Genomic DNA, 22,944 nt, shown 5'->3' on the forward strand with positions numbered 1-22,944 from the left:
ATGTTTTTAGAGTTCTTTTCCACAGGCCTCACGTCTGTCCTGACCATTCCAGCATTTAGCATTTTGCTAAGACATTAACCACACCTTCACCTCCCGGGCTCCTGCTATTTCTGATTATCATGGAGTCATTAATGTTAACAGGGAGGACATTCCTCAAAGGAAGAACATAAAAATATGCACATTATTATACAAACAAGTCTTATTTCACAGCAGCCCTATTGGCCCTGTCCCACGGGTGGGAGCTATGTCATTCCACCCCCACCAAAGCCATGCCAGACTCAGCAACCTATTTTTATTTTGCTATTTTGGATATACAGACCAAGTGGAAAATTTGTCTTCCTTACAAGAAAATAGAGTGCTCCTCATCTTCTTTTAATAAAGATGGAGACATGGAAACACCCTGTGCCAATGTTACAAGCATGAGCACATTTGCATTTTCCCTATACCCTCGTCCAAGATGGAGGATTAGTCTACTATGCAGGTTGCTTTTGAGATTCTGGTTCTAGGAACCAATAATGGACCCCAAGATGGGGATTGTGGGTGTAGTGACTAAAGGAAGACTTATTCCCTATCTGGTACATGGAGAACAAGAATTATGGAGGTAATGATTGTTTATGACTGGAGTCTAACAAGGAAGAAAACCTGTGGTTCGGAAAAACCGGCACATCTCTCATCTCTGACTGCCTCAAATATGAACTGACTGACATTCTAAATCCCATTACTGCTCAAACATTGTAATACATGAGCTGGTTAGAAAGATAGCAAAGATGTTGAGGAGAAGCAAAACATGGCTGAGAGACCACTCAAGGTGAAAATGTATCCAAGCTTGAACTAGCTCATCTTCATAGACTCAGGATCAATCTGTGGCTGGCAGTGGAAATCCTGATGACTGAAAGAAAATGCTCTAACACCAAGAGAAATGCAAACGATGAAGGACCCCTGGCAAGACAGGGACTTTCCTCCCTCCTTCCCTCCCTTCCTCCCTCCTTTCCTTGAACTTGCTCTGTAGATGGGGCTGGCCTTGAACACAGATTCTCCTGCCTCTGACTCCTCCCAAGTGCTGGGATTAAAATGCAGGACAGGGGCTTTTGATATGGCCCTCTTGACTGTTTTTTTTTTTTTTTTTTTTTTTCTGAGCTGGGGACCAACCCAGGGCCTTGCGCTTGCTAGGCAAGCGCTCTACCACTGAGCTAAATCCCCAACCCTTGACTGTTTCTTGTACATTACTCTTTTTCAAGGAAAGAATTCTACCTCTACCCTTGGGTTGTTACTAAAAAGCTGCAATAGCTATTGCTAGGGGGGGGGATAACCAACAACACAGTAATGCTACAGTGGAGAAAGGCAAGAAGCAGTTTTTATTCTCTGCCTAGGCAGAACTTTAATCCTCCTGGCACAAGGTAAATGACTGTAGTAGGACCTCAAGCTTTTGTTACTACAACTTTCTTGCCAAGATGGACTATACCCTAGAACTGTGAGCTAACACAAATTCCTTCATTAAGTTGCTTTATCAGTTATTGTGTCCCAGTAGTGAGACAATGTTCATGAATTTTACATAGCTTAATAACTGTCCATCTCTTAACACCTTTATGAATTCAAGTATAGCTACATTTTTGAGCAATCAGGGAACTTATTAATTTCTATTTTTTTCAAAGTTCATGACCTCTACATGTAAATTGGTATTCCTCTGTCAGCTTAGGCTGAGTCCCAGGAGAGCGGGGCAAACACTATTTACTTTTGTGTCTCTCAAGTGCTTGATAGCTATTCTTGAGGAACTGATTTTCAGAGCTGCCTGACCGTGAAGCCTGCTCAGGATCTTGTGGGAGATTGTTACAGCCTCCTCAAATCACACGCAGAAAACTCACACAGTGCAAGCATGGATAAAGTATGTTTATAAAGTTGTTTCTTGTGAAGTGGTAAGGTCATACCTTTAAAGGCAATGTCATTGAGCTTCACCGCTGGGCTGTTAATGCAGAAGCAGCCTCTTAAGCTCGGTCATTTACTAATTAAGAAAAACGATGTTCATTTATTAAAAGTTTAGTTAAACAATACATTTAATTTGCTGATGGGCAACATGTAACTTTCCCATAGTGAGTAATTGTATTTATTTGGGCAACCCAGTTTTACACTTCCAGAACAGAAACACTACTCGGGGTTTGTAAACCCGGCAATGAGAGCTGTCTTTACGTCAGGGCGCCCTCCTCCTCCTGGCAGCCCACACTATTCGGGTAAGCTGATGGCACCAGCTGTCACACAGCTCACAGTATGACGAGGCAAGTCCAAGTTTCAAGCTTCTCATTTAGATTCTGAGACTGGCTAACTTCTTTTCAATTCTTTTCCCAGAAAAGAGTAAATAAGTCCGCAAACATAACTTTTTTTCCTTTTTGTACTTGGCCACCCAGATAGAAAACTGAACAAAACCAGAGCCCAGGCGGGCAGGATGGCACAGCAGGGGTGGAGCAGGAGTCTGCAACCTTAGGGTGCCAGGGCTGGTCCGAGAGCTGCCTGCAGAACACCCCATCCTTCTTGTCCCTCAGCCCACAGAGAAGTCAGGCTAGGGATCCCAGAGTCGGGACACAGGCTTCGGCTGGGCTTTCCCGCCGGGCGGCCCACGCACTCGGTATTTCAGCGCCGCGTCCTCGGCAGAAAGGCCCGAACGACCCAACTCCTTTGTTTGCACCCTGCCCCACCTTCCTTCTTCCTGCCGCCTCCCCCTCCTTTTCAGGCGCGGCTGACGCGGCGCGGAGGAATGCGTTTCCGGAGGGAGAGAGGGGCCGGGCGGCCCGGGAGAAAGAGCTTCGCGGCGGGGGCGGGGCCGGGCGGCTTCCTGAGGGACACGGCGGGCCGAGTCTCCGCCCACTCGCTGAAGAGCGGCTGAGACCCGCGGAGCGGCCGAAGCGGGCCGACACCACCCGAGACCATCCGAGAAGCCGAGGCCCGCCGACGCCAGCCCGAGACCCTCCGAAGGGCCGAGGTCCGCCGACACCGACCCGAGACCCCTCCGAGAGGCGGAACGCGGCGGAGCCCGGGCCGCCCGCGTGTCGGGCGGACGCTGCGAAAAGGTAAGGCCGCGGGCATGAGGACGTGCGGGCGTGGGCTCCGGGCAAGTAGAACTAACCGGGCGTGTCTCTGCGGCCTGGGCCGGGCGGAGTCCGGTCTTAGGGACCCAGCGCACAGCCCGGTTCGGTTGCAGCTCCCCACCCGGTCCGGCCTTATCTGAGGGAGGGTCGCGAGCCCGGCCTGTCACACCGGGGCGTGGCGGGGCAAGGGTGGGCACAGAAGGGATCGCGGTGCCCTCTGTCCTCACAGGGGTTCCGTCCGTCGGTTCCCAGCGGGCGTCTTTTCCGAGGGCGGCACGGGTGCCTGGGAACCAGGCCGCGGCGGCGCCCGTGGTCCGCGAGGCGGTGCCCACCCGGGGCCTCGTGTAGTGTGGCTGCTACCCTTTCTCATGCCTCCTAGTGACAGGCTGGGTTAATGACCGCCCTGATCCCGAATGCCACAGTGAATTTGAACTTTTAATTTGAAACCTAGTACTCAGTGGTAAAACGAGTAATAAATTATGCTATTTCCGTTTCCTCATCTTTAAAAGAGAAAAGGAGCTCTTACACTAATTATAGTCATGTTTGTGACACGAAGGTCAGTCCCAGCGCTCAGCGTGTGTTTACATGTACTGACCTCACTGCAGAACCCTGATACATGGTGGTATTGGGGCTGTTTTATCTCTTTAGGTGCAGGAGTATAAGTAATTTGGGGAGTTCATGGGCTCATCTCCAGAGCCTATGCTTGAACTTTAAGTAGCCTTACTAATGTAAAATAAAGAAGGCATTGTATATGGAAAGAGGATTCCAGGACAATGCCAGTCTGGACTTTGTAATAAGACCTTGTCTCAAAAAAAAAAAAAAAAAAAAAAGACACAGTAAGTAGTGAAATGTAAAAACCACAACTTAGACAACAATGCCGTATTATACATATATATATATATGTGTGTGTATATATATATATGTGTGTGTGTATATATATATATATAATTGCTCCTTGCTACATTAAAAAGATCTACAAACTTCTCAGAATGTTTTGGTAGCATTAGGAAGGTTTCCTGGATCTGCCATTCCACTTGGGTATGAAGAGGGTAGTACGACTAAGTTGGTTTTTGTTGTTGTTGCTGCTGCTTGCATAGGACAGAAATGAATGTTAGATGGAATCTGATTAGATTTCTTTCTTAAATCACGCGCAGCCATTACAGTAGGTCATATCCTAGATAACCTGTAGAACAGACTAAGAAATTTTAGTTGAAAGTTACTTCTTGCATACTGATGGACATCAAGGCCTGAAGGGAAGGACTGATGTAATAATCTCAGTATGATATGATATCCATGTTATGAGGAATTTTGGTTCATTCAGCCATGGTCAATAATGATAGAATGACAGCTAGAAAATGGATGAAACACTGGTATGTTGTCTATAGGCACTTGGGGAGAGTAGAAGATACTAGAATGGCTAGTTCTTATGTGAGTAGCAGGCAAATTCTAGCTTATCTGTTGAATTTACAGGCCTACAGTTGAAGAATCTGGTGCTGAGAATGTGAAGTTCTGCATTAAGATGGTTTCTTTAATTTTAATTTATAATTATTTGTGTGTGTGTGGGGGGGGTGTATGCCGTGGTGTGCATGTGTGGAGGTCAGAGGATACATTTATGAGGTTTCTTCTTTTCTTCTACCATCATGTGAATTCCAAGGATTATATTCAGGTTGCCCAGCTTGGGTAAGCATTTTCATGTGCTGAGCCATCTCACTGTTGGAGGCTGTTTACTTTTTTTTTAAGGCTTTGATTTGTTTATTTTATGTGGGTGAGTATTTGCCTGCTTGTTAAGTTTGCCCTGTGTGCATTCAGCACCTGTGGAGGCCAGAAGAGGGGATCTGATGCCCTAGAACAGGACCCACCAGTGGCTGTCGGATGCCATGTGGGTACTAGTAATGGAACCCAGGTCCCCTGGAGAGCAGGTTGTGCTCTTAACCACTGAGCGTCTGTCTCCTCCCATGGCAAGGTTGTTTTTAATCTTCAGTATTCTGTATATGAAGAGTACAGAATCAACAAAGTTGAAAAATAAATGGATTTAGTATTTTTAACACCAGTTGTCTTTAACTTTCTGATCAGCCCAATTTGAATCTGTTCCGAATAACTTCAATGAAGTGAAAATTCACTGTTGTTAACTGTGTTGATTAACTCCTTGAACACTTGCTCACCTCTCCTCACTGTTTATTACTAAGGAAGTTAATTGGCTTGACCAGAATGCTTGCTGCCTAATGTAGTTCCTTTACTCTTTGGCATTTTTCTAACAGAGCTCCCCCCATCCCCTGGTTTACAGGTAGAGAGGGAGGTGTAGAACACAGTCTGTTGTCTGGAGAGAATAATTAGTGTTCTGTGAATGTATGAGTACTAGTATTTTTAACTATGATACCCGCATGAAGAGATAAATGTGTTGAAACTAGTAAAAGTTTCAGAGGATTTTTTTTTTCCTCAGAATGTAAATGTAAAATTTTTGGTATGTAACAAGCCCAGCTGATTTGAAGATTCGTTATGGGTGGAATTCAGGGTTATATTCTGAGAATATGTTAAAATAAGCTTTTACCGTCTGCCTGCAAATTGTGAATTTCAGAGTTGATTAGTGTTTTCTCTTACATGACTGTTTATTGAGACTTTGATTATAGACTCAGATTTTTTTTTTTTTTTTTTTTGTGCATCATATGTCAAATAATTGGTAATCAGGAATGTGAGGATAAAAGAAGGAAAGGAAGTTTATTGAGTCCTCTGGATCAGATCTAAAGTGAGAGCAGTATACAGTCTCAGAAATTGGAAGTGTACTGAGGTTAAAAGACACTCCACACAATTCTGATTGTTTAGAAATTGAGGTAGGTAGGTGAGAGCAATGTACCGCCCTTTCAGGATGTATGAAAAAGAATAAAACTGTACTTTGTAAATTTCACACAGTTTGAGAACTTAATTTTTTGTGTGTGGCTTTTGAAGATAAGGACAATTATCTTTACCAATATGTCTAGCATGTATATCATCATAAAATATATACATGAGAAAAGAGGCTCCTTCAAATTTACATCATAGGAGAGCAGACATACATTCATACATATCTGTATGCACATAAACACTTTTATAAATAGAAGCACATATGTATTTATGTATATTTATGCATACGTACATATCTCTTACTTGTAGGAGCAGTTTCATTTTGCCAAGGCTTCAAAATAACAGGTTTCTAACCCCAGGGATATGTAAAATAATTCAATAGATTGTAAGGGAGAATATAAGTGTTTTATTAAGAGCATTCTCTGTTTATAGCTTTTAAAATTTCGTGTTTATCATGTATAATCGTATTGTATTGCTATAAAAATAATGTGTATTTTAATTTATAAATAATGGGCATGTGACTAATCCAATTTTTTTTCTGGTGACAGATATGAAACTCAAAAAGCTTATAGATCCCAAGTCGTAGGCACTGGGGAAACAAGAACTGTGCTGTTTAGGAGGGAGAATCAGTGAGCTGGGGTTCATATTGAGGGGAATAGAAAGGTGAATGGCCAGGTGGTGCATTTACCCCGGGAGGCAGTGCTACTACAAGAGGGTAGGATCTACCATGCTGAACTTTTCTAAGGTGACTGTGGGGCATAGGGTTTGGGAATTTTTCATCTATCAGTTCTGGTTGATAGTGTAGGCTGCAAATAAAAACACCAGAGCATAGAGAAGGCTCCTGAGAGGAATAGGGAAAGCCATTTGCTTTCCCAGTTTCTTTGAACTTTTGGTTTCTTTGCCAGCCATTTTAGAGAGTGTAGGAATTTGTGGGGGTTTCCAGCAATTAGCATGTTTAAATTAAAGATTAACTTATTTCCACACCCATTCTCCCAGAGCAGTGATCAGAGCCCCAGTTTGCTTGAGGATAGACTTCACATGGGAAACCTGGGTCTCAGGGCAGGTGCTGACCCTGGATTACTGTATGACATTGGTGCACCACTCCCTAGGGCTTCGGTTTCACATCTGCACTGTTGCTCTCACTTTGAGATAAGAGGTAGTGGCTGCCTGATCTAAGAACTACAGAGTACAATTTTTGTTCTTTCATGAGAAACCATTTTCCTTAAATTAAAAAAAAAACATTTTAAATTATGTGTAGGTGTATATGACTTTGTACACAAGTATACAAGTTCCTTCAGAGGCCAGAGGCTTTAGATTTCCTAGAGCTGGAATTATAGAAGGTCTTGGTAGGAGCTCTGGGAACTGAACTTGGGTGCTCTTGACTGTTCAGCCCTCTCTCCTGCCTGGAGCAGCCATTTTGTGAAATTATAAGAAAGTATAGATACTGTGCAAATGACACTGGGAAGTCTGTGCCAGGGCCGATTAGTCACGTCTGTTGACTGGCTGCTCTTTCTTAGTTGTGCGTTGCATTTGTTGGTGTACTGAGTGGTTGCCACTGCAAAGACATGTGCTCAGTGAGTGTAATAGTTGAGACAATTGTTTCCCACTCAGGAAAACATGACAAAGAATAGTTTATACAATGTACTGTGCCCGATGATACTCTGTTTTTTTGAGGAAAAGGTCAACAGTGGCTTAAGTCGTTTTTTTTGGAAGGTTTGGTGGAGAAGATGAGGTCTGAGTGAGGAATGGACTGACCTAAGGTGTGGTGTGGGTGACATGAAAGATGTATTTAAAAGAGAGCAAAAGAAAAGAAACAAGTAAAAGTCATAAAGGTAGAAGAGAACTTGCATTGCATTTTGTTTAAGGAATGCAGTTTCAAGTGGAAGGGTGAAAATATTTATATGCCAATTCTGGTATGTGCCATTAGAAGCACGGGACATATTTTACTATACCTATATGCTTATTGAATATTTATTTTTCTACTCTGAAATTAGGGTGCAGATAGCTTTCTAATGCCTCCAGTATCTTATAGATTATATATGATTTATTTCTGATTTTTCACCCTTCTTAAAGGTCAGTTGTGGAGTATTATACTGTTTGCTTACTAAGATACTGGTTTGAAACTGTACATTTAGTAGTCTAAGTTACATTTGGAAAATGTTAAAAAAATAGGCATGAGTTATCTTTATTAAAGAAGTATGGAAGCATGACTTTAAAAGAATTGGAGGTGTCTCTTGGGGTAGTCTGTGTTCATACTTGCAAGGCTGTGGGTTCAATCTCTAGCACAGAAGGACAAAACAAGTTGAAAAACCCATATTAAAGAGTTATTTGGGGCTGGAGAGATGGCTCAGCGGTTAAGAGCACTGACTGCTCTTCCAGAGCTTATGAGTTCAAATCCCAGCAACCACATGGTGGCTCACAACCATCTATAACGGGATTCGATGCACTCCTCTAGTGTGTCTGAAGACAGTGACAGTGTACTCGTCATATATAAAATGAATAAATAAAATCTTAAAAAAAAAGTTATTCAATCACCCCCCACCCTCCCACCCCCCACAAGAAAATCAGGACAGAAATATTTGTTGCTAAAATTTTTCCATCAGGGTCATATTTTATCCTTCCCCAAATTCTGAAATAGGTGTCACGCCTAGTCTTGAGTCAAGTGAGAAATGAAGTGACTTCTCTATAGTTTGATTTTTTTTTTAATTAACTTATTTATTCTATATATGAGTACACTGTTGCTATCTTGAGACACAGCAGAAGAGGACATCTGATCCTGTTACAGATGGTTGTAAACCACCATGTGGTTGTTTGGGAATTGAACACAGGACCTTTTGGAAAAACAGTTAGTGCTTTTAACCGCTGAGCCATCTCTCCAGCCCTGTAATTTGATTTTTAAACATTTGTTGTATAAAGTGTGCCTGGGTTGTGCTTGTTCCATCCACACCAGGGTGTGAGAAGGAAGTTAGGATAAAAGGTGGTAGTCAAAATGAACTTTATGAAGAAAAATTTTTTGGAAACCAGTAGATAAGATTATGCAATATAGAAATGTAACTGAAAGAAAATTCCTCCTAATTGGAATTGCATATAGTGAAAATGCTTTTGATACCATTAACAGGTAGTAAACTTTCTTTTTTAAAGATTTATTTATTCTTATGTATATGTGCCTGCATGCCTGCATGTGAAGCGCACGTGTGTGTGTGTGTGTGTGTGTGTGTGTATGTGTGTGTGCGAGCACGTGCGTGTTCATTCTAGCAAAAGTATCACTGTACTCAGCTTCAAACAAAAATCTTCATTGTAGGAATTTATTAGGCTCAGACAAGTATTTTATTGGTTAGAAAGAGTTTTCATTGAGTTCTTCAAAAGTCTTTTGTTTGTAGTCAGGGTAGAGTTTTGGTTGGCATTTTAGGAGGCTGTCTAGGGAGACTGTTGTGTACCTACAGGATGATAGGCTGCAGTGAGTGGCTACTAATATTCCCGTCTTAGACCTAGCCTCTTTTTTCTGTCTATACTGGCAGGTTTTTTGTTTCAACTTGACATAACTTAAAGTTATCAGAGAGAAGGAGCCTCAGCTGAGAAAATGCCTCCATGAGTTCCAGTCATAAGACAATTTTCTCAATTAGTGATCAATAGGGGAGGGCCCAGCCCATGGTGGATGGTACCATCCCTGGGCTGGTGGTCCTAGGTTCTAAAAGAAAGCAGGTTGAGCAAGCCATGGGAAGCAAGCCAATAAGCTGCATAACACCATGACCTCTGCATCAGCTCCTGCCTCCAGGTTCCTGCCCTGCTTAAATTCCTGCCCTGCCTTTCCCCAATGATGGACTATGCCCTGAAAGTGTAAGCTGAATAAACTCTTTCCTCCCCAGTATGCTTTTTGGTCAAGGTATTTTTGTGGCAGTAATAGAAACCCTAAGACACTGTCCTTGTTTTCTTCTTGGCTGTGTTTAGGCATAATGATTTTGAGCATTGTGTAAAGATTATCCTTCTATTCAAATGCTGATTTCTCTATCCCATTATCTGGTTCCAATTCAGACTGCTTTGGGGAGTGGGGATTGAACACAGGGTCTTGCACACACTAGGCTAGTATTTTTACTACTGAGCTTCATCTCCAGCTGTTGAGTACATCATTTTGTATGAGCTGTCTTACACATTTCCTGTAGAGGCCAGAAGTTGACAGAGAACGTGTTCTTCAATTGTTCTCTAACTTATTCTCTGGAGATCTCTCACTGAATCTCCAGATCAGATTTGGCTGTGTTGCCTTAACAGCAACCCCTAGGATTCCCTTGCCTTTGCCTGCCCACTCCCCATGTTAGGGTTATGGGCACACACCATTGATGCCGAGCTTTTAACACAGGTGCTAGGGATTTGAATTGAGGTCCTCAAGTGACTTTGCAGACTGAGAAATCTTCCTAATTTTAAAGGCATCTTCCTCTTAAGAGTAACTGATTTCTACAAAAATAGTATAGGTTGAGCATCCTTTATCTGAAGATTTTTAAATGGTCCAGATGTAAATCTCTGAATGTGAATATGGCACAAAAAAGTTCTGCACCTAGTGTTCCTTCAAGGGTCAGTGGTATGCAAGTTTTATTGAGTTGAATACTTAATACAGCTACCTTCAGGCATGTATGTAAATTACATATTAAACATGTAAGGGGGTCTTACATTTAGACCCAGGTCTAAGATATCTCATTTATATGTAGCTATTTGAAAATCTGAAAAAAGTCCTGTACTTTTGGCCCAATGCAGTTTGAATAAGGGATATTCAAGCTACCAAGGGATATTCTGTATATAGCAAACTTTAAAAGATTTCATTTGTAGAGGGAGTGTACACCTTTAATCCAGCACTTGGGAGGCACAAACAAATCTTTGTGAGTCTGAGGCCAGCCTGATCTACATAGAGAGTTCCAGGTCAGTCCAGGCTTTGTAATGAGACCCTGTCTTAGTAAAAGGAAATACCAGATGAGTTATTAATATTTTATTAAAAATTTAAGAAGATTAAAACAGTTGTATAAATGCTGTTGTTTCTTACTAAATGGATTGTTTGTAAGCTATCTTTGAGAATGTTTTGCTTAGGGATGAATTATGCCATCTTAGATAAAAATTGAATATTGCTTTTAAAAATTTTCGTGAGATGCTTTTGCAGGAACAAGATACAAAACTTGTTATCTATTTAGAAATTAAGATAACTCGTTGGCCACCATTTGCTTTGAATGTTTATTAAATAAACCCATAAAACATGCTAAGCTTTCTTTTTTCATTTCTGTGGTCTGAGTCAATTCTAAGTCTAGATGGATGTTCATCCTTACAAAATAGTGGCTAAGTAAGCCTTCAAAAAATATACTTAATGACGCTCAAAGTCTGCTTATAGCTTCTCAGTTCAGAAGCTCGGGTGACAATTTTATCTGTTCAGTTATTTAACCCCTCTGAGGTTTGGATTCGTCATCTGTAAAGCAGAGATGGTCCCCTTTCTGAGCTCCTGAGTAATGTCAGAGGACAAAGTCATATAATTTAATATATTCCAGCATAACATTTGGAGCATTATCTTTTTTCCTTTCTTGCCTCCAAACCTTCCCATATACTCTCCGGCTCTCCTTTAAATTCATAGCCTCCTTTTTCACTGGTTGTTATTGCATATATATATGTGCAGTGTACATATATATGTATATGTATATATTCCTAAATATAACTTGAGTTTGTTAACTTTACATACGTGTATATTTTCAGAGCTGATTGTTTGGCACTCGACAGCCAATGGGTGTGTGCTTCTCTGGGGAGAGGACTAACTTTCTCCGTCCCAGCTTTCCCTTAGTTGTCCATAGTTCTGAGCTTTTCTCAGTTCAGTTTGGCATGTCTGTTGGTGCGGTCCTTATTCAGGTCATGCTTGGGTATTTGTGTTGGAGAGGCTCCATGGATGTAGCTCCTGATGTTTCTAGGAGACACAAGCTGACTCTTACTGTCCTTCTGCTGCCTCTTTCTTAGTGTTCCCTGAACTGAAGGTGTGCTTTGTACATGTATCCATTGGGACTGGACTCCACAACTCTGTATTTTGAATTTTTGTGGTTTTCTGTAGTTGTCTTGGTTGCAAAGAGACATTTCCTTGGCGAGGGGTGAAGGTTACACTTATCTATGTGTATAGACAGGTGGTTTAGTAAACTAGAGGTGGTAAATTCTCCAATAACTGTGACTTCACAAGAACTGAGTAGTTAGCTAGATTTCTAGTAGCAGGCATGGTTTCCCTCTTGTTGAGATGGTGTTATGTTCAATTAGACTTAATAATTATCGTCAGGTTATCTCCCAGGTATGCATGCCACTACTGCATTGGGGTTACGGTGCCATGCTGTTTGTTGTTGTGGTTCGTAGGCATCATAGCTGGGTAGGACTATTGTTTGCTTCCTTCTTTTGGAAGCTTGCTTGGTGCTTTTTGGTACCATGAAAGCTAGTCCTCAGGGTCCCCTTGGCTTTGAGCCAAGTACTTCTTGGTGCTTTATTTGTGAATAAGACACAAAGATCTTGTTCTCTTGCCCCCACCAACCCTGGCCCTGGCCTATTGGGGGAAAGACCAGTTTTGAAAGTAGTTACAGATGAGTAAAAATATTAGAATGTACCCTCATAAATTAGCGTGTACACATCTCTTCTCCATAGTGCTATTGTCCATTTCCTGTGTCTTCAGTTATCCTGGTTTCCAACTTGAGGAAGAATTGATAGGGGAGTGGCTTTGCTGTGGCAAAAGCTAGTGTGCCCATATTCAGAGTGATACATTCCTAGTAGTCTGAGTGACTGTCTTTATCATTTATTTTTTCCTTTACATGTCTTTGCTACTTTAGTCTGCTAGCCTTCTTTTCTTCCTGAGTTTTCATTTCTTCATAATACCACTCATGTTCTTCTTCTGTGGATCTCTTCTGTGCATCTCTCTAACTCCAGCCCATCTCCTGAGATGCACATCTGTGTCCCCACTTTTCCTTAATTAAACAAATATCAGAGCCTATAAGTAATCACCGTAGCCACCTAAATGTTTGTGTTTCTTCATTGCTATTGTGTACATTTCGATACAATGGACTTTTTTTTAAAGATATAGTCTCATCATCTCACCATATATTTCATTCTTCTTGCTCTAATCCTTTTTTAGTGTTTGGATTATAGACATGAGGCAACACATGTGACATGTGTAGTAAACTCTGCCTGCCTGTAAGGTATCAACCTTGTCCCTATCTTGGTCTCCCCTAATTTCCTGCTGTGTTTATATAATCATGTTCTATCTTGCCACAGGCTTTTCTGTTTCACAACTATGACAATAAAATTTAACCTCTTGTAATCTGGCTCCTGCCTGCATGTTTGCTCTTACTCAGTTCCTGTTATTTTCAGTATATAATGCAAATCTCAGAGCTAATTTTAAGATTTTAAAAATATAATGTATATTTATGATAAAGACTTTTGTGATGTTTTGAATGAAAATGGCCCCCATAGACTCATAGGAAGTGGCACTATGGAGTAGTGCCCTTGTTGGAGTAGGTGTGGCCTTGTTGTAGGAATTGCTTCACTTGGGGTGGCTTTTTAGGTTTCAAGTGCTCAAGCTGGGCCCAGTGGCACTCTGTCTTCCTGCTGCTTGTTCATTTTGGTGTAAAACTCTCAGCGGCCTCTCCAATACCATGTGTACCTGTGCTACCATGCTTCTATCCTGTCGTCTCCCTATAGTTAGACAGTTAGGTGTCTTTAGTTTACCATGTCCTGTGTTGATGTAATCTAGAGCCAAATATGACTAACTATGACCTGGGAACACAGATTTAGGTTACCCTAGATTTCATGTTCTAATTTGATACGTAGTTTTATGTTACAGAACAAAGAAAACCATAAATTAAGATATTTTCTAAGTACAGTGGTGGAAGGAAATGAACATTAGATTGGTTACAGCAAAGTATGGAAATCTGGCTTCAGATGCTGGCTGGCTTCAGATGCTGGCTGGTTTCAGATGCTAGCTGATGGAGGCTGTTCATCTGTTCAGTTAATACATCCAAAGCGTAACTAGTGCTCTGTTTCTACATTATCTAATGGAGGGCTGTATTGGTTACTTTGCTGTTGCTGTGATAAAATGCCATGACCAAGATAATTTAAGGAAGACTTTATTTTGGCAAATGGTTTCAGAAGAGTAAGTGTCCATCATGCTAGAGTGTCATGGCAGCTTAAGAAGCTGAGAGATCCAAGGAGGATGACCAAAATGCGAATGTTTCACTCCTTCTTTAAAAGGGGAACAAGAATACCCTTGGGAGGGAATAGGGAGGCAAAGTTTAGAACAGAGGCAGAAGGAACACCCATTCAGAACCTGCCCCACATGTGGCCCATACATATACAGCCACCAAACTAGATAAGATGGATGAAGCAAAGAAGTGCAGGCCGACAGGAGCCGGATGTAGATCTCTCCTCAGAGCCACAGCCAGAATACGGCAAATACATAGGTGAATGCCAGCAGCAAACCACTGAACTGAGAACGGGATCCCAGTTGAAGGAATCAAAGAAAGGACTGAAAGAGCTTGAAGGGGCTTGAGACCCCATATGAACAACAATGCCAACCAACCAGAGCTTCCAGGGACTAAGCCACTACCCAAAGACTATACATGGACTGACCCTGGGCTCCAACTGCAGAGGTAGCAATGAATAGCCTAGTAAGAGCACCAGTGGAAGGGGAAGCCCTTGGTCATGCCAAGGCTGGATTCCCAGTGAACATGATTGTTGTGGGGAGGGCGGTAATGGGGGGAGGATGGGGAGGGTAAGCCCATATAGAAGGGGAGGGGGAGGGGTTAGGGGCATGTTGGCCTGGAAACCGGGAAGGGGAATAACAATCGAAATGTAAATAAGAAATACTCAAGTTAATAAAGATGGGGGGGGGGAAGAAGCTGAGGGATCACATCCTCAACTACAAACAGGAAGCCAAGAGCAAACTGGAAGTGGTACAAGTTTTTTAATTTCAAAGCCTGCCCCCAGTGATATATTTTCTCTAGCCAGACTAAATTTTCCGTAATAGGGATTCCACATAGGGATCAAGTGTTCAGATACCTGAGCCTATGGGGGACATTTCTAATGTAAACCACCATAAGGGCGTAGATGGCTATTAAGAGGTAAAGATGGCACATGGTTCTTTAAACTGCAATATTCCAAATTCTCCAGTCACTGAAGATCCCATCAGTCAGCCAGCCTCAGAGACAGTTCAGTTTGAAATGCAACTTCTTTTGGAGAGCAAGCATCACATTTTATTATATATGTGGTAGCCACATTTTATTTATTAAATATCATTCATGTTTCCCATTTTTAGGAAGGGCTTATTAGGATCTGATGTGGATTAAGTTGATTAGTAGACAGGTGAGCAATCTTTAAGAGGAGAGGAGTAGCTGGAGTCATAGCTTTAGCTGTTAACCTGACATAAACCTAGAGTCATCTGGAAAGAGGGAACTGCAGTGGAAGAGTATTCTTCATTGGATTGGCTCGTGGGCATGTTTCTGGGGCATTTCCTTGATTGCTAATTGATGTAGGGGCGCCCATCCCACTACCAGCTGTGTTGTCTGTCCCTAGGCTGGTAGACATGGGCTGATAAAGATAGTTACCTGAGCAAGCCAGAAGCAGCAGCCCAGCAAACAGTGTTCCTCTGTGGTTCTGCATGAGTGAGCTCCTGTGCTGACTTCCTTCCGTGATGGACCTGGAAGTATAAAACCTTTACACTTCCTTTTCTCCCCAAGTTGGTGTTGATCAGTGTTTTATCACAGCAAGATAAAGCAAACTAGAATATAAGGTGAAAGCTTTTAAGGGGAGAAAAAAAAAACTCCTAGATTATATCATTAAAATCTAATAGCCATTATGATCCAGATCTAATTTTTAACTGTCTACATTTGACATAACATGAGGTCTATATTAGAGTAATATATAAAATTTAAAGTATTAAGAATATTGTCTGGACTAATGGAGTGAAGTTAACAACAACCACCGCCACAGCAACCACCACTACCCTGTAGTAGCTAATTGGTTGGATCTAGTTAATTTTTCCCTCTTAGGAATGACTTCATTATTAGTTTTTTTTTGACAGTAATAATTTGGATTTAAAATATAATATTTCCAAACTGGAGGGTGGGGTTTGTTCTTTATTGTTGTTGACATGCTTTTATCAATTGAAAAACTAGATTTCTTTAATCCAAATAAAACCGAATAATGAGTTTTTTTCTTAAAAACACAAAGACTCTTCAATATTCTAAACATGAAAACAAAATTTAAATAAGGTAGATGTTTAGGATAAGTAAACAGTTATAACAAAAAAGATGATTATGAGAAGAAGGATTTTTCATAAATTCAGTAGAACCAAGATTAGCATTAATTTATCATTCAAGAGTATACCAAATGAAATACTAAATACCACGAAGATATCTAATTATGAAAGGATTTTAAGAAGCATACAAGTTAGAAATGTTTAATTACATGAGGCACTTGAGTACCACCCAGCATTTCTGAATAAATTTATGAATGTACTCAGATGAAGGTATTGCACATTTAATGTAAGAAACATGATTCAGAAAACCTGATTTCATTTGTAATCTACGAGTAGGTGAGATGTATCTGGATAGGATCTTTTTGTCCAGTCAGAATGGATTGTTTATGAAATAAATATCTGGTTTTTCTTACTATTTTAAAAAGACCAGTTCTGCATTTTAGCTATCACAATTAGAAGTATTTGCTTTTCTAAGGGATCTTTTGTCAACATTTTAAAGAGTATATCAGAATAGATCAATACTTAAAACATTATTGTTATAAACATAATCAAGCTCTGATTTTATCTGAGGTTATAAATTTTGACTTTAAAAATTTGATAGGGCAAATACACACACACACAAAGCCATATTCACTTTCTATAAGTTTCGTTTTGACTGTTTCAATAACATACTTTAATCTTTAAAATAATTCTCATCTATGTTTACTTTGGAACGATCTTTATCTTATTAGACAAAGTCCTTTCGTACCCCAAAGCATTTTTTCTTTAGCTTTATTTAGCCAAAAATGTCTGTCTTTGACTCTGTGTGTCTCTCTTTCACACACACACCCTTTATATCTCTCTCATTCATTCATTCATTCATTCATTCATTCATTCATTCATTCATTTATATTTTTGAGATAGGTGCTTGGAACTCCCATACCAGGCTGTCCTAAAACTCAGAGATCCATCTGCCTCTGCCACATAAGTACTAGGATGAAAGATGTGTGCTATCATGCCTGGCTTAGAAGACAGTTTTTAATAAGATATTTCTAAATGAAAACTCACAAAGAGGCTGGACCTAAAGCATAGAAAATGTATGTTATCTTAAATACCTAATAGTTATAAATACAGTTAAAACATTTACAGGTCAAGCAATGGTGGAATATGCCTTTAAGCCCAGCATTCGGGAGGCAGAGAGATGTATCTCTGAGTTTGAGGCCAGCCTCGTCTACAAAGTGAGTTCCAGGACAGCCAGAGTTACTTAGAGAAACCCTGTCTTGAGAAACCAGACCAAATCAAAACACATTCATAGTCTTGTTTTCTTAACCAATCTAATTATTTGTTAAAGATTTGAGTTGTAACAGGCACTTTGAAACTGTTTTTGTTGAAAAAATATTCTCATTAGGGTTTGGTATTTTTGTCTTATTTCTTTTCAGACCACCTGTTTGTAGTAAATATTTTATCATTTAACAAGTATTTTATCTAAACATTTATATTTCTTTAAAATTAAAAACAGATGAATAATGGTGTCAAGTATGTTAGTATGGTGTAACACATTAAAATTATTTATAGAGGGCCAGACAGAGGCCTCAGTGGTTGAAAGCCCTTATAGCTGTTACAGAGGACCTGGGTTTGGTTTCCATATCCCTATATGGTGATTAATCATAACCATTTGGGACTTCAGTGTCAGGGGTTTGCACCACCTTCTGGCTTTACTGGGCACCTCAGGCAGGTGGTGTACAGACACATGCAGGCAAAATATCCATAAACATAAAATAGAAATAAATAACATCTTTGAAAATCAGATTATCTGTAAACTTTAAGGTATCTTCGTTGATGTCTGTTGGCTTAGCTACTGCTGGGGGCCATGTTGATGTACATGGCCTGTGCTGAAACCTGAAGCCATGTCGACGATGTCTGTAGTCTATGCTGCAACCGAGGGCCATGTTGGTTTCAATGGTACAGCTGTGCTGGGGGCCACAGAGTTACCATCAGAGGCCGTGTTGATTGTACTGCTGCTGAGGGTCATGATTGCAACCTGATGGTCCTTGTTTGAAGCCAAGAGCTGTGTTGATGGTCTGTACTGTCACTGGAGACCATGCTGATGGTCTGTGGTCCATGTTGACACCAAAGGCCAAGTGGGTGTCTATCCACAATCTGCTTCTGCTGACTGTAAAGCACAAGGAAGCTTCTTTTGCAGTGGTATGGACATGCAGACTCACAATTGAGAATGGGAGACGAGAAGGCTTGTGACATGTGACAACCTCTCCCCTTTCCTCAATAACCCCCAAAAGAAACAGTCTAGATAGGAAGCCACTAAAGAGAACTCTTAAAAACTGTTATAGGGATGCTGAAGTGTAGCTCTTCACAGCTGATAGCTTCCTGCAAGGTGGAGAAGTTTTCTTTAAGGGGCTAGCTAGCTACCGGGAGTTTGGCTGTGCTCCACTGAGCATATGGATAATACAAATTGGGCTTGGACTTGAGTAGGGTTTTTGTTTTTGTTTTTGGGTTTTTTTTTTTTTTTTTTTTTTTTTTTTTGTTGTTGTTGTTGTTGTTCTTTTTGGGGGGAGGTTATAAGGGTTAGGAATAAGTCCCAGAGGACTGGGAAAGTGAGTGTGATTGGGTACATTATATGAAATTCCAAAATAATCAATAGAAATACTATGTTGGGGAAAAAAGATGCCTTTGTAAAAGTCTGAAGAGGGTTTTCAAAAGGACTTATTTTTCTTTTTGAGTTGTATCTTGCATTGGCTATGATAGAGACTGAAAAACCTTTTTGTTAAGAGGCATTAGTGGTAAAAAAAAATCTTTAGACTCTTCAGCATTTGTATGTATGTACTCACACATGTATACAAACATTAGATCTAAGGTACACAGGTAAGTCGTTCTCTTAATCTTTTGAATAAAGAGTTTAGCATCTCAAAGGAGGGTAGTTATCCAATAGCATAAATTACAGCTTGGAGCAGGAGCAGGTTACCTCTGATTTGCTATCATGAGCTGTAACTCTGAAACCATAAGCCCAAAACAAACTCTTCAGCAAGTTGCCTTGGTCATGGTGTCTTATCACAATAGAAAAGTAACTTATACATGGTGACATTCTTAGCTTTTGGGCTGATTGAAGTAGTCTGCTAAGTACATTCCAAAGGATAATTAGTGCTCTGTTTCTCCATTTGGAAGGATTTACCTAATGGTTCCTAAACTGATACTAAGTCATTTATAGAGGAGGGTGTTTTGGTTGTTTTTGCTAATTTGACACAAACCTAGACATACCTAGGAAGAGGGAATCTCAATGGGACGAATGCCCCTATCAGATTGGTCCTCACCTGGGGCCATTTTGTTGATCAGTGATTGAAGTGGGTGGACGTAACCAACTGTGTGTGTGGTGGGTATCACCCATGGGGCATGTCCAGGAGTGTATAAGAAACCAGGCTGAGCAAGCTGCAATGACCACGCCAACAACAATGACCACGCAGCATTTTCCATGGTCTCTGTGCAGTTCCTGTCTTTAGGTTCCTGCCCTGAGTTCTTGGTGATGAACTGTGACCTGTAAGCTAAAAAACCCTTTTCTCCTTACATTGCTTTGGTATTTAACATAGCAATAGAAATCTAAGTAGGATAGCCAGCAATAAATGACTATTAAGGGGGCTAATGATGGCTCAAGATAGTTTGGCCCTGAACTTGGAACATTCTAAACTCTCCAGTCACTGCATTTCAAATCAGCATTGCAGAAGATCAGTTTGAAATGCAGTTTCTTTCTGGAGCTTTATCTATACTCATCCTCTTCACAGAGGTGATTGTACTGAATTGTAATTGTTTACATTTTTTGTCTATGAATTGAAAGTTTCTTGAGGCAGTATTTATATTTCTAGAGATGAACAGCCTGGCATGACAGCTTTTCTAAGGACCTTCAGGGATTCAAAGAACAAGCCAGTAGTACAAGGAGCAGAGGTGTTAGGAAAGAAGCTAGGAACAATTGACCTACTTTCCATTCTGCTGCTGTGGTAAAACACTGACCAAAAGTAACCTGGGGAAGGCTTTATCTTATAGTCGAGTTTATAAGTGATCAGATGAAGGCTATAAGGTAAGGCCTGAGAAGAATTCCTTCTCAGGATTAGTCCATGCATGTGGAGTATCCAGATTTATCAACTGTAGTAGTTTGAGGAGATGAAATGCAGACCAGACCAGTTGACAACCTTTGGTTGTGAAAAGCATGTCAGAGATTAGGGCCCTGTCTCACGGTGTTTTCTGGGTGGTCCCATCTGACAATGAACTGTCTTCAGTGAGATGCCATTGCTAGGGAACCTCTAAGCCCCTTTTCTCTGCATAAGGGTCATTTGCTGGTCAGGCCTTCTTGCATAACTCAGTGTTATAGCTTTAGGTCCGGGAAGGACATCCACGTGAACTGTGATGTATTTCTCAAGCCTTCCCCAACTCTGCCTCATGCAGGCACTTTGGCCCAGATTCCAGTTGTGCTGCCTCCCTCAGGGCCACTCTCAAGTATTGTCTCCGTCTCATGCTCCCAGCTCTTGCTTTTTCTTGTTACTGTCATTGTCCTTAGAGTCCTGATGAATTCTTACTTCTTCCTGTCTCTAAAATCAGCATTTATGAAAGCCGCCAAACAGTAACTTATAAGTAACCTATAACTACTTATAGTAATGGTTTAAAGCAATGCATCTCAGAATATTGGGAAACATTATCCTTTTCATTCCATCATAAAGTGTCTCTCTGACTTATGGTATTTTGGAAGATTTCTCAAGGCTGATCAAGTATTAAAATAGCCTGAAGGAGTATATCCATCCTCATATTGTGATCATCCATTTCCACAGGAGTGCCATGTTCTCTGTCCTTAGTCATCAATGGCAGTATTTAAATTGTTGAGAATTTCAGCCTATGTTGATTTACTACATTGGCCTTAGGCAGACCTTAGAACATCATACTTTTGTGACACTCAGGCTTTATTCACCTCTTGGATGAAGTCCCAAGCCATCTGCATCAGCCTGTCAGCCTCAGGAGAGACTCATTTCCTGGAGTAAGCCTGACTGAGGATGGATGACTCCTAGGAAGTCTGCATGAGCAGACTATCCCACTGCCACTGCACAGTAGCAAGTCTGCCTTTACTTCTCATATGAAAGGGGCTTGAGACCAGAACAAAGTAGTTTTCTGTGCTTTGGGAAGAGCTGTTTCTTAAAAGAAACATTCAGGGTTAACAGAATTTTTTTTTTTTTTTTTTAAAAGACAGGTCTTGAACTTAACCATATAGGGAAGGATAATGACCTTGTACTTGTAATTCTCCTGCCTCCACTTGCCCAATGTTCTTTCTTTTCCTGGATCTCAAGACAGAATTTTGCTGTGTAGATCAGACTGGCCTTGAATTTATGGTAATCCTCCTGCCTCTGCCTCTTAAGTTCTGGGATTATGCCATGCCAGTATTCCTTGCTCTCTTTTCATTTTATGGGTAAGTGTATGCATGTGCACTAAACTGGCAGTGTCTATGTTAACATGTTAGCTGACCAGTCTGCAATCTCAGCTGTTTTTGAACATATTTGGTTAGGAATGAAAACATTGGTTGACTAGAAGTAGAGAGAGTGATTAGAAGTTGTCTATTTAACATTAAGAATATTATCAGATCTCCCCCTCCTCCTCTCACCTCCAAGATTCTGAAGGACACTACAGACTCGGTTTAGTAAGGCATTTTGTTGTGGAAAGTTGAGGGAGTCAAGTTGAGTATTTTACCAATTTGATACATACATAGTTAATTTTCTTACAAAAGAAAAAAATAACAGGAAAGCACATAGAACAGTTGAGTCAGAACCTTGCATATGATGTTGTGTTCTAGCCTGAGGAGAAATAAAAACTCTTGAGTTGTCAGCGTGGGGATGACTGATACAGTTCTGGAAAGTACCCTTGGTTCTGAGGTCACTGGGCCTCTGCCTATCAAGCTGAGAGCCCCAGGAGACTGCGTAGGTAGACATTCTACAGAACAATCTGATGCAGCAGCTTTATGCTGTGGGAAGAATACTAACTTTGATTTCCATAGGATGTATGTAATTTTGTGACATTGACTTGAATGCTAAGACATTTTATTTAGAGAAGACAGAAACACATTCTACAAGTGTGGTGTGAAGCGTTGGAGTAGTGTGGGTAAAAGGTAACCATCTGGAAGAAAGGCAGATGACAGTGTAGAGAAGTTTGGAGAGAAATAGGTTGAGAGGAAAAAGAAGGGAAGGTAGAATGTAATATTTTCTCTATCAATAATAATACATATTTACATTTTCTGTTATAGATGAATTTGCAACTGGTTTTCTGGATTGGATTGATCAGCTTGATTTGTTCTGTATTTGGCCAAACAGGTAAAAATAAGTGTTTTGATGTTGTTGTTTTTGTTATCTTTTTATTTTAGCATCTTATATCAATAGTCGTTGGTCAGCTAAATTCTGGAGGGGAGGGCAACCCTTCATTAGATCACACAGTATCCTTCTGAAAATTCGTGGTAACTGTCCCACTGTGAATGAAAAGCAGAAAAGTTTCCAAGGAGCCTGAAGGAATCTTAAGCATCAGTTAATCATCCCAGACTACAGTGTGAGGATTGTGACAGCCCAGATGATAGCATGTCATAGGCCATTCAGAACTACTTGGAGAATGTGAGAGTGCTGGAGAGGGCCCAGAACAAAGGCAGAAGCATGTAATAATTCAGAAGCAAATAAAAATAAACACACACCTTGGTGACTTACAAGGAAAGTGTGTCCATTAGCATCTAAAAAGTGAAAGTAGACTGGGCCTGGTGGCACGTGTCTAATCCCA

At 40.8% G+C, this 22,944-nt stretch overlaps 1 protein-coding gene across 1 annotated transcript in view; it reads left to right on the plus strand.

The window, feature by feature from the left end:
• Positions 1 to 2,895: 2,895 nt before the first annotated feature.
• The window catches only part of Itgb1 (integrin subunit beta 1), a 48,115-nt gene continuing 28,066 nt past the window's right edge, over positions 2,896 to 22,944 (plus strand). Inside the window, exons 1-2 of the mRNA XM_032888182.1 lie at positions 2,896 to 3,059; positions 22,427 to 22,493. Coding sequence (XP_032744073.1) covers positions 22,427 to 22,493 — 67 coding nt within the window. The 5' untranslated portion in view covers positions 2,896 to 3,059. The remainder of the gene's footprint in view (positions 3,060 to 22,426; positions 22,494 to 22,944) is intronic.

The sequence above is a fragment of the Rattus rattus genome, chromosome 17, assembly GCF_011064425.1.
Source record: "Rattus rattus isolate New Zealand chromosome 17, Rrattus_CSIRO_v1, whole genome shotgun sequence".
Classification (NCBI taxonomy): Eukaryota; Metazoa; Chordata; class Mammalia; order Rodentia; family Muridae; genus Rattus; species Rattus rattus.